This window comes from Chiloscyllium plagiosum, chromosome 43 (assembly GCF_004010195.1).
Source record: "Chiloscyllium plagiosum isolate BGI_BamShark_2017 chromosome 43, ASM401019v2, whole genome shotgun sequence".
Classification (NCBI taxonomy): domain Eukaryota; kingdom Metazoa; phylum Chordata; class Chondrichthyes; order Orectolobiformes; family Hemiscylliidae; genus Chiloscyllium; species Chiloscyllium plagiosum.
The window spans coordinates 12022234-12035000 of NC_057752.1; the positions used below are offsets into that span (position 1 = coordinate 12022234).

General features: G+C 45.0%; 1 protein-coding gene across 1 annotated transcript in view; it reads right to left on the reverse strand.

The window, feature by feature from the left end:
- Window positions 1–6799: 6799 nt before the first annotated feature.
- Window positions 6800–12767, reverse strand: part of LOC122543385 (vitamin D3 receptor B-like) — a 310459-nt gene continuing 304491 nt past the window's right edge. The window contains exon 11 of the mRNA XM_043682065.1: window positions 6800–7227. Coding sequence (XP_043538000.1) covers window positions 7166–7227 — 62 coding nt within the window. The 3' untranslated portion in view covers window positions 6800–7165. The remainder of the gene's footprint in view (window positions 7228–12767) is intronic.

The window sequence follows — 12767 nt, forward strand, 5'->3', positions numbered from 1 at the left end:
AGTGTATCTGGTGAGTGTGCCTGAGTGAGTGTGCCTGAGTGCGTGTGCCTGAGTGAGTGTGCCTGAGTGCGTGTGTCTGAGTGAGTGTGCCTGAGTGAGTGTGCCTGAGTGCGTGTGTCTGAGTGTGTGTGCCTGAATGCGTGTGTGTAATTGTGTGCAAGTGCCTGAGTGCGTGTGTCTGAGTGCATGTATGTGTGTGTGCGTGCGAGTGTCTGAGTCCACGTGTGTGTGTGTGAGAGAGTGTGTGCCTGATTGAGTGTATGCACATGTATAGGTCAATGTGTGACATAGGGCCTATTACCAGCCTTCCTTCATTGTGACTAGGTCAAAATTTACCCTCTCTAGGGCAGTTAGCAATGGGCAAGAAATGCTGGCCTCACCAGTGACATGCACATCTCAGGAAAGAAGGAGTGAAACCCTAATGGCCATGGAGATTTGCTCCGTGAGGTGCTGAGTCTCTCTCTCTCTCCCTGTCTGTACAATCTATAACCTGTAGCTGCCTCAGATTATCACCTTGGCTTCACATTAAAGCCCAGGCTCTCTCCCAGTCTCCCACTCCCTGCAGACTGTTAAAGTCTCTGTGCTAACAGACAGGACCCGCAGGCAGAATTCGAGCTAACACCGGCCTGTTTGAAGCATTTGATGCTGAACCCAAGAAGGGTATGACACGAAATGTAGGCCCTGACCCCACCCACCCTCAGCCGAGACTCAGGGCACTCTGCTGGTGTTTGAGCTTGGTCATCAACGCATACACTGTTGGGTCTTTGGTGTTCAGGAAGAGTCACACAGCCATGAATTCCTCCCCCCACCCCTCGTTCAAAGTGACATTTTGCTTCCCATGTGGCAAGATCCCAATACTCAGCTTCTCTTGAAACGACAATGTCTCCATCCCATGATCCTTCAGCGAAAGAGGTCAAGGTGTCTGAAGAGTGAAGCAGATTACTACTTTCCATTCATTCCGTGGAGGCATTTGTTGCCTCTCCCTCCTTGCCATTTCAATGGGAGTGTCGTGCTTGTCCAACTTCTGAGGGCAGTTAATGTTGAACCACTTTGGCTGTGGGGGTGGAGTCACGTGGAGGTCAGACTAGCTCAGGCTAAAAGCTGTAGGAGGTGGAGTAGGCCATTGCGTCTGCTCCGCCAGTCAATGAGATCATGGCTGGTTTGACCATCCTCAGCTCCGCTCTCCTGCCTTTTGCTTATAACCATAAGTAGAGGCACTCATTCTCTTCCGTCACTCGGCTGATGTGGAATCCCTCCTGATTTTCCCACATGCCATTGGCATCTAGGGGAAGAATGGGAGTAATAGGGGCAGGAGAAGGCCATTCAGCCCCTCGAACCTGCCCCCACCATTCAACAAGACCGTGGTGAATCTGCCCCTAGGCCTCAACGCCTCTTCACTGCCAGCTCCTGATAGCCCTCAACTCCCCAGCTTTTCACACATCCATCTCCCTCCCTCCTCTTTAAATACTTTCTGTGATCGAGCCTCCACAACTCTCTGGGGTGGGGGCAGTGTTAGAGAATTCCAGACATTCCCTGGAAGAAGAAATTCCTTCACCTCTCAGTTTTAACCCCTATTCTGTAACTGCTCCCCCAGTTCGAGATTCCCCCATGAGGGGAAACATCTCAATATCTTCCCTGTTACCCCCCCTCAGAATTGTGTCTGTTTTATTAAGATCACCCTCATTCCTCTAAACTCTAATGAATAAAGGCCTAACCTCTTTAGCTGTTGTTGATCAGTCAATGCCTCCAGCCCAGGAATCGGCTGAGTGAACCTGTTTGGAACTGCCTCAATACCAGTCCATCCTTTCTGAAATACAGGGACAGAAGTCTAGGTGTGGCCTCACCAACACCCTTACTGTCCTAACAAGACCTCCCTGTTTTTTTAAAAACTCGAGCCACTCTCACGCAGAATTCCATTCCCCTTCTTATTGCTGGCCCCATGGTAATGTTTTGTGTTTCATGCTCAGGAACACCCGGATCCCTCTGCACTGTCCTTTATTCTGGACTCTCTCTCTCTCCATTTAAATCACAGTCTGCCTTTTAATTCTTTTTAAAGTGTGTGAGCTCATACATGAAACTCCATCTGCCATGTTTGTGTCCACTCAGGTACAGTTCAGGTCCCTGAAAGTGGAGTCCCAGGTAGACAGGGCAGTGAAGAAGGCTTTTAGCACACTGGCCTTCATCAGTCAGGGCACTGAGTATAGAAATTGGGAAGTTATGTTGCAGTTGTACGGGAAGTTGGTGAAGCCTCACTTGGAGTATTGTGTTCAGTTTTGGTCACCTTGCTATAGGAAGGATGTTCTTAAACTGGAAAGAGTGCAGAAGAAAGTTACAAGGATGTTGCCAGGACTTAATGATCTGAGTTATAGGGAGAGGTTGGACAAGCTAGGGCCTTTTGCTTTAGAGTGTAGGAGACTGAGGGGGGACCTTATGGAAGTGTATAAGATCATGAGAGCATGGATAGGGTGAATGCACTCAGTCTTTTCCCCAGCATTGGGAATCGAGGACTAGAGGACATCAGTTTAAGGTTAGAGGGGATAGAATAAAAGGGAACCTGAGGGGCAATGTTTTTACACGGTGGGTAGTACGCATATGAAATGAGTGGAAGTGTTTGAGGCAGGCACATTAATGCCATTTAAAAGGCATTTGGACAAATACATGGATAGGAAAGGTTTAGAAGAATATGGGCCAAGTGCAGGGAAATGGGGTTGGCATGGATGGATATTTTGGTTGACATGGACCAGTTTGGGCCTGTTTCCGTCCTGCAGGACTCTGAGGTTTATAGAGGTTTATAAAATCATGAGGGGCATGGATAGGGTGAATAGCCCATGTCTTTTCCCAGGGTGGGGAGCCCAAAACTAGAGGGCATAGGTTTAAGGTGAGAGGAGAAAGATTTAAAAGGGACCAAAGGGACAACTTTTTCACACAGAGGGTGGTGTATGTGTGGAATGAGCTGCCAGAGGAAGTGGTGGAGGCTGGTACAGTTTCAACATTTAAAAGGCATCTGGATGGGTATATGAATAGGAAGGGTTTGGAGGGATATGGGCCAAATGCTGGCAGGTGGGACTAGATTAATTTAGGATATCTGGTTGGCATGGACAAGTTGGACCGAAGGGTCTGTTTCCATGCTGTACATCTCTATGACTCTATGACTAAGAGAGGCCTTTGGCAAATATCGAAGGCTCAAAACAGCAGAATCCCGAGAAGGGTGTAGAATATGCAAGGGGAAACTTAAAAACGAAATCAGGAGAGCAAAAAGGGGGCATTAAAGAATATTGCCAAGTAGGATAAAGAAGAATCCAGTTACTTTACAGGTCCATTAAGAATAAAAGGAAAAATAGGGAAAGAGTAGAGCCCATAAAGGACCTCAGTGGTAATTTATGCATGGGGGCATGGTTCTAAATTAACATTTTGTGCTGGTGTTCACAAGTGAGAGGGATGGTGTGGGTATAGAAATCAGGGAGAAGTGATGTAAAACTCTTAAAGATGTTAACATAGAGAGGAGGTTCTAAGTGGTCTGACAAGCTTAAAGGTAGATAATCTCCAGGGCTGGGTGAAATGTATGCGAGGTCATTGAGTGAGGCAAGGGAGGAAATAGCAAGGGTCTGGTAATAATTTTTAATTCCTCTCTTGCCATAGGAGAAATGCTACAGCACAGGACAACAGCCAATGTGGTACTGTTGTTCAAGAAGGGAGCAAGGGATAAACCAGGAAACTACAGGCCAGCCAGCCAGCCTGGTGGTGGGGAAATTGTTGGTAGCAATTCTGAGGGGCAGAATTTATCTGCATTTGGAGAGACTGGGATTAATCAAGAATAGTAAGTATGTATTTGAAGGGAAGGTCATGTCTGACAAACTTGGTTGAATTTTTCAAAGAGGTAACCAGCTGTGTAGATGAGGGCAATGCATTTGATATAAGAGAAGAGGAAGAAGACCTCTTCTTCAGTTGAAGACAAAGATTCTGCCTCCATACTTCAATCTGTTATGGTTTGTATACTTTTCTGAATTCAACTAATTTAATTAGTCTTATTTAACTTTTTAAAAATGCCAAAGAACTGTGGATGCTGGCAATCAGAAACAAAAACAGAAATTGCTGGAAAAACTCACGTCTGGCAATCAGTTATAATCAGTTCTGAAGAAGAGTCACTGGACCTGAAATGTTAACTCTGCTTGCTTTTTACAGATGCCTAATCTGCTGAGTTTTTCCAGCAATTTCTGTTTTTGTATCTTGTCTGAATTATTGCTTCTTAGCAAGCATAATAAACCATCTGATATTCTTTATGAATGGTCAACTGCCAATATGAGGTAATTATGGTCCCAGATCCCAAAATCCAGTGGTGGCGTCAGAAGTGGGATTCACACGAGTCAAGGTTATAATCAAGGTATTAAATTTGAGAAGCAACAGTCCGAGATGACAGTTAAACATCATATGTGGTCCTTAATTGAAACCAGAAGTTACAATGACATTGGTACATGCTAGGGAATGGTGGACCTGAGTATTTGACTTTAACAAGTGGAGCAGCAGGGCTTACTGGGGTACTAGGGGAATGCAATAGAGATTATGAGTCTACTTTTGATAAATTCTCCAAGGCGTTTTGGAAGTTTGAAACCTATTTAAAAACAGCCCAGAATAAGCCAGTCGATGGCACCTGTATGTGCCTTACAGCTGAATAAAACATACAAGGAGACAAGGTGAAAGACAAAGTGACAGCTTTTGCTCAGTTGTTTGAAGTTACGACGCCTCCAAAGGCTAAAGTAGCAGCCATTTGAGGACACAGAAATGTGAACCACCTAAAAAACCTGTGTGAAGAATAGGTAAAATAGGTAATCAAACGTGCTGTTTCCACTGTATTAGGCTGGGTCAGCACACCCACAACATTTAAAAGGCATTTGGACAAATCCATGGATAGGAAATGTTTAGAAGGATATGCGCCAAGTGCAGGGAAATGGGGTTAGCGTGGATGGACATTTTTGTCGGCATGGACCAGTTTGGGCCTGTTTCCATCCTGCAGGACTCTGAGGTTTATAGAGGTTTATGAAATCATGAGGGGCATGGATAGGGTGAATACCCCAGGTCTTTTTCCCGGGTTGGGAGCCCAAAACTAGAGGCATAGGCTTGAGCTGAGAGGAGAAAGATTTAAAAGGGACCTAAGGGGCAACATTTTCACTCAGAAGGTGGTGCGTGTGTGGAATGAGCTGCCAGAGGAAGTGGTGGAGGCTGGTACAATTACAGCATTTAAGATGCATCTGGATGGGTATATGAATAGGAAGGGTTTGGAGGGATATGGGCCGGGTGCTGGCACATGGGACTAGATTAATTTAGGATATCTGGTCGACATGGACAAATTGGACTGACGGCTGTACTAAACTGGATGAGGAGAGCCTATGTAATATTGGCAGTCGACCATTCATAAGGAATATCAGGGAACACACAAACACATACTCCTGAACCAGTCACACAGAGTGCAGGCAGCTAAGGCTATGAGGATCAAAGAGAGCCTCAGCAGACCACTGCAGTAGCAACCCAGAATCCCAGGCTAACAAGCCAAAGTCCAGTCTGACCCTTACCTGCCTCCCAGGGGAGATGGTGTCCTCTCTCCAATATGATGGTTGTGGGACACTGGCAGTCCATATTGTTGATAGTGGAAGCTGTCACCACTAATGCTAGTTGACTCTGCCTGCTCTGCCACCATTTCAGTGAAATGTAGGAAGTGAAAGGAAACAGTAAGTGAGACTAATTGACTGCTTTCTCCTGGAGGTAGTTGTGTCCTTGCTTATGAACATTTTAAGAGAGTTAGATAATCTAGGCTCCACATGAAACAACAGTATGAAGTTGGGTTGATATGTGTGCACACATAACATCCACCCCTCATCCCCAACATTTGATAGGATCACCTGAAAGTCGAGAATGTACGACATGATGTTGGGAGATTGGTGTAAATGTGTAGAAGTGATTGTTACATCTGGAGTTACTAACATGAGGGAATATATGGTCAAATTACATTGAAAAATGAGTCTTGGACATTATGCCTACTTGACAAAATGTTTATTGTGGCCCAAAGAGCAAGAAACCAGATTTAAATAATCAAGGCATAACACAATGCACGGAGAAATTCATGTTAAGACAATCAAAATGATCTGGTGAGCGGGAAGAACAATTAAAGCAATAGAAATGTTGAGTTATAACAAGTGAAGAATAAGTGCCATTCAACATGATCATGGCTGATCATCCAGCTCAGTACCCTGTTCCTGCTTTCACTTCATACCCTTTGATCGAACATGGTCAACTTTGACAGGATGGAAAAGGACTGGATTCCTCTCCTTTTCACCCATGTTTTATTTGCAAGCTGATCGCTTGGATAGTAAGTGCCAGTTTTTATAGTTCTCTGCTAATTTTCACCAGTTTAATAAGGTTCATAGCTCCTTGAAAGTGGAGTCACAGGTAGATGGGATAGTTAAGAAGGCGTTTGGTGTGCTTTCTTTTATTGGTCAGAGTATTGAGTAGAGGAGTTGGGAGGTCATGTTGCAGCTGTACAGGATATTGGTTAGGCCACTTTTGGAATATTGTGTGCAATTCTAGTCTACTTCCTATAGGAAGGATGTTGTTAAACTTGAAAGGGTTCAGAAAAGATTTACAAGGATGTTGCCAGGGTTGGAGGATTTGAGCTACAGGGGAATGAGCTGCCAGAGGATGTGGTGGAGGCTGGTACAATTGCAACATTTAAGAGGCATTTGGATGGGTATATGAATAGGACGGGTTTGGAGGGATATGGGCCGGGTGCTGGCAGGTGGGACTAGATTGGGTTGGGATATCTGGTCGGCATGGTCGGCTTGGACCGAAGGGTCTGTTTCCATGCTGTACATCTCTATGACTTGTAAACATCCGGCCAAAACATGATGAATAGCACCACCTAGAGGAAAGCTATGAAGTGCAAAGGTGAACTTTTTCTCCCCCCAGAAATTGAAGTGAACATTTTGCAACACAAAATAAAAACTGAAAGTTCTAGAAGCGTGCAACACATTAATCCTGTTATGTAGGTTTATATAGAATATTCAACAAAGAAATAGGCTATTCAGTTCAGCTTGTGGTCCAAACAAGCCTCCTGTCACCTCTCTTCATCTAATCCCATTGGTATTCCTTTCTTCTTCATGTGTTTTGTTTCCCCTTAAGTGCATCCATGCTCAGGAAAAAAGGTTGATCGAGGGCATTTGGATTCCCAGGACGCATCTAGTAAGGGGTCACATAAAAGATTACTGCAAATGGTAGGAGCTCACAGTATTGGGGGTAATGTATTAACATGCATTGGGGATTGGTTAACATTAAAGAAAGAGAGTCAAGATGAATGGGTCTTTTTCTGGTTGAAATGTGTGGTGCTGTAAAAGCACAGCAGGTCAGGCAGCATCCGAAGAGCAGGAGAGTCGACATTTTGAGCATAAGCTCTTCATCAGGAATGTAGGGCGGCCCAAGAGGGCTGAGAGATAAATGGAAGCGAGGTGGGCCTGGGGGGAAGGTAGCTGAGAATGCAATAGGTAGATGAAGGTGGGGGGTGATGGTGATAGGTGAAAGAGCTGGGTGGAGCAGATAGATGGGAAAGAAGATGGACAGGTAGGACAGTTCAAGATGGCGGTGCTGAGTCGCGAGGGTTGAATCTGGGATAAGGTGGCGGGAGGTGAGATAAGGATTGATTTCTCCAGTATCTGCAGTCCTCACTTTCTCCTCCTTTTCAGGTTGGAAAGACGCAACTAATGAAGTGCCGCAAGGAACAGTCCAAGGCCTCAATTATTTGCTATCTCTGTTAATGATTTGGAGGATAGGACAGAGAGTAATGTATCATTGCTGACGATACTAAAGTAGGTGGGAGAGAGGGCATGTTGTGATGAGGTCATGAGGAATCTGCAAGAGGATATAGATAGGTTGAGTGAGTAGGTAGAACCTAGAAGATGGAGTTCAATGTAACAAAGTGTGAGGTCATGCACTTTGGTGGAAGAATCAAAAGGCAAATTATTAAAATGGAGAGAGACTCCAAAAATGTGCAGCATGGAAGGATCTAAGTATTCTCGTGTATGAAACACAAAAAGCTAGCATGCAGGTGCAGCGAGTAATCAAGAAGACAAAGGTTGTAATAGAGAGAGGGATCGAGAGGGCTGGAGGGTAAAATAGAGAAGTCTTGTTCCAACCACACAGGATTTTGATGAGGCTACACCTGCAGTACTGTGTACAGTTTTGGTCCTCATATTTAAGAAAGGATGTCCTGACATCCTTAAAATATTTAAAGAGGAGGGAGATAGATTTTTGAAATATTGAGGAGTTGGAGGCTGTGATAGGCTACTACAAAACATTACTGAAAATAAGAGCAGGAGGAGGCCAGTCAGCGCTTCAAGCCTGCTCCGCCATTCAACATGATCATGTCTGATCATCCAACTCGGTACCCTGTTCCTCTTTCTCCCCATACCCTTTGATCCTTTAGCCCGAAGAATTTTATCTAACTCTTCCTTGAAAACATTCTGGCCTCAACTGTTTTCCATTGCAGAGAATTACACAGACTCACTGCTGTCTGGGTGAAGAAACTTCTCCTCATCTCAGTTCCTAAATGACCTCCCCCATATCTGTAAGACTGTGGCTCCTTGTTCTGGACTCCCTGGTCATCGAGAATATTCTTTGCATCCTCACTGTCCACTGGAGTCGTGCCAGATGATTGGAGAGTGGCAAATGTTATTCCCTTGTTCAAGAAAGGCAATAGGGATAATCCTGGGAATTACAGACCAATCAGTTTTTCATCAGTGGTGAGCAAAGTATTGGAGAGGATTCTGAGGGACAGGATTTATGATTACTTGGAAAACCATAGTTTGATTAGAGATAGTCAGCAATGATAGTCATTGAAGGGCAGGTCATGCTTCACAAGCCTTATTGAATTCTTCAAGGATGTGACAAAACACATTGATGAAGGTAAAACATTGGATATGGTGTATATACGGATTTTAGTAAGGTGTTTGATAAGGTTCCCCATGGTCGGCTCATTCAGAAAGTAAGGAGACATGGGATACAGGGAAATCTGCCTGTCTGGATGCAGAATTGGCTGGTCCATAGAAGACATAGGATGGTGGGAGATGGAAAGTCATTGATGAAGGTAAAACATTGGATGTGGTGTATATACGGATTTTAGTAAGGTGTTTGATAAGGTTCCTTATCAAACGGCTCATTCAGAAAGTAAGGAGACATGGGATACAGGGAAATCTGCCTGTCTGGATGCAGAATTGGCTGGTCCATAGAAGACATAGGATGGTGGGAGATGGAAAGTATTTAGCTTGGAGCTTGGTGACCAGTGGTGTTCCACAGGGATCAGTTCTGGGACCTCTGCTCTTTGTGGTTTTTATAAATGATTTGAATGAGGAAGTGGAAGGTTGGTTAGTAAATTTGCCAATGCCACAAAGGTTAGTGGAGTTGTGGATAGTGTGGAGGGCTGTTGTAGGTTGCAATTGGGCATTGACAGGATGCAGAGCTGGGCTGAGAAGTGGCAGATGGAGTTCAACCCAGAAAAGTGTGAAGTGATTCATTTTGCAAGGTCGAATTTGAATGCAGATTACAGGGTTAAAGACAGGATTCTTGGCAGTGTGAAGGAATGTTGGGATCCTAGGGTCCATGTCCATAGATCCCTCAAAGTTGCCACCCAAGTTGATAAGGTTGTTAAGAAGGCGGCTGGTGTGTTGGCTTTCATTAGCGGGGGATTGAGTTTAAGAGCCGCAAGGTTATGCTGCAGCTCTATAGAACCCTGGTTAGACCACGCTTGGAATATTGTGTTCAGCTCTGGTTGCCTCATTATGGGAAGGATGTGGAAGCTTTAGAGAAGGTGCAGAGGAGATTTACCAGAATGCTGCCTGGACTGGAGGGCATGTCTTATGTAGAAACGTTGAGAGAGCTAGAGCTTTTCTCATTGGAGTGAAGAAGGATGAGAGATGACTTGATAGAGATGTACAAAATGATGAGAGGCATGGATAACTATATAATATAGGTAGCTGCCTAACAAGGTCTGCCTCCTTATCCTGAACATCTGTTGATACAATCTATTTCTAGGGGCTGATAGTTTACTCAAATCAATCAACCATTTGAATCTTTCTAGCCAATGGACAGGAGACAACTTAAGAGCAAAAGTTCAGCCTCTCAAGATGCCTTGCCATTCCATAAGATCATGGCTGATCTGCCCCAGGCCTCACCTCCTCCTCCTCAACCAGACTGATTCCTGAGCTGCCTCCTTCAGATGAAAAGTGGTTCAAGACTGAAGGAGGCCTTTGCCTGAAGACAAGGATGTTGCATCCACCCCTTCAATCTCTTACAGGTCATATACCTTTCTGTCTGGGGGTCGGTTTAGCTCAGTTGGCTGGATGGCTAGTTTGCGAAGCAGTATGATGCCCACAGTGTGGGTTCAATCCCCCTACCAGCTGAGGACACCATGAAGGATTCTCCTTGTTAACCTCACCTGAGATGTGGTAGTCCTCAGGTTAAATCACTACCAGTTGTCTCTCTCTGTCTGTCTGTCTCTCTCTCTCTGAGAGAGCAGCCCTATGGACTGGTAAGATTATGGCTACTTGTCTTTTCTGACTAATGAAGAACTTAGCTTATCTCAATTGTTGCTTGAAAAACTGAATATTTCTTGCAGACGGTTGACTGCCCATATTAGGAAACTGTGGTCCCTCTTTTCTCATGTGCAATTTGTTTTTGCCTTTGAGCGATCAACGGTCACTTCAGCAACTCTGTTTTATACACTATGAAAGCTCTTAAAACTTGTTATATTCTTGGCTAAATATTATACTTGTACCATATCAATTTTTTTGGTCACGCTTTGCAGATAATCTGAAACATCCTGAATCCTCAGATTTTATACTATACTTTACAACATTATAAGCCTCCTCTTTTAACTATAGGGAAGCTCAGTTGTTAGTGCCAGGGATCTGGGTTCTGTTCTAGCCTCAGATGATTAACTATTCCGAGTTTGCACATTCTCCCCGTGTCTGAGTGGGTTTCTGCCAGGTGCCTTCCAGAGTCCAAAGGTGTGCAGATTAGGTGGACTGACCATGGGAAATGCAGGGGTCAGGGGATAGGTTGGGATGCTTTTTGGAGAGTCGGTGTAGACTCGTTGGGCCAAGTGGATTCCTTGTAGAGATTCTATGATTATCCTCGGGTCAAGTCACCAGAAATGGGACCTTCACGGTGACTTCAGCCAAAATGGGAATTGAACCCATGCGGTTGGTGTCATTCTGCATTGCAAACCAGCTAACCATCCAACTGAGCTAATTGACAGCCACCCCCACTGCATTCAGACAAAGAGTCTTTAATGGTTTTCCATAATTATTCCTTGCACGGAACATGTTTGATTTTGTATGACTATTATATTCTCTTGTAGAGGGGGGAAGTGAGCTTCTTCAAGGAAGGCATCCATGCAAGAGGATTCGCAGTAGGTTAAAATCTTCTAGGAGAAAGTGAGGACTGCAGATGCTGGAGATCAGAGCTGAAAATGTGTTGCTGGAAAAGCGCAGCAGGTCAGGCAGCATCCAAGGAGCAGGAGAATCGACATTTCGGGCATGAGCCCTTCTTCAGGAATCATGCCCGAAACGTCGATTCTCCTGCTCCTTGGATGCTGCCTGACCTGCTGCGCTTTTCCAGCAACACATTTTCAGCTCTGATCTCCAGCATCTGCAGTCCTCACATTCTCCTATTATATTATTTGTTCCACTTTCTCATTGATTGACTAGGCCAGCATTTATAGTCCATCCCTGACTGTCCTGCAGAAGATGGCGGCAGGCTGACTTCTTGAACTGCTGCAAGGTGGTGTCGGGGGTACCAACAGTGCTGTTAGAGAGGAAGTTCCAGGATTTTGAGTCAGCAGCGCTGAAGGAAAAGCAATATATTTCCAAGATTTCAGTAAGGCATTTGATAAGGTTCCCCACGGCAGGCTCATTCAGAAAGTTAGGAGGGATGGGGATACAGGGAAATCTGGCTGTCTGAATACAGAATTGGCTGGCTGAAAGAAGACAGCGAATGGTAGTGGATGGAACATATACTGCCTGGAGGTCATAGAGTCATAGAGATGTACAGCATGGAAACAGACCCTTCGGTCCAACCCGTCCATGCCGGCCAGATATCCCAACCCAATCTAGTCCCACCTGCCAGCACCCGGCCCATATCCCTCCAAACCCTTCCTATTCATATACCCATTCAGATGCCTCTTAAATGTTGCAATTATACCAGCCTCCACCACATCCACTGGCGGCTCATTCAATACACGTACCACCCTCTGTGTGAAAAGGTTGTCCCTTAGGTCTCTTTTATATCTTCCCCTCTCACCTTAAACCCTCTAGTTCTGGACTCCCCGACCCCAGGGAAAAGACTTTGCCTATTTATCCTATCCATGCCCCTCATAATTTTGTAAAAATCTATAAGGTCAGCCCTCATCCTCCGACGCTCCAGGGAAAACAGCCCCAGCCTGTTCAGCCTCTCCCTGTAGCTCAAATCCTCCAACCCTGGCAACATCCTTGTAAATCTTTTCTGAATCCTTTCAAGTTTCACAACATCTTTCCGATAGGAAGAAGACCAAAATTGCACGCAATATTCCAACAGTGGCCTAACTAATGTCCTGTACAGCCACAACATGACCTCCCAACTCCTGTACTCAATACTCTGACCAATAAAGGAAAGCATACCAAACGCCTTCTTCACTATCCTATCTACCTGCGACTCCACTTTCAAGGAGCTATGAACCTGCACTCCAAGGT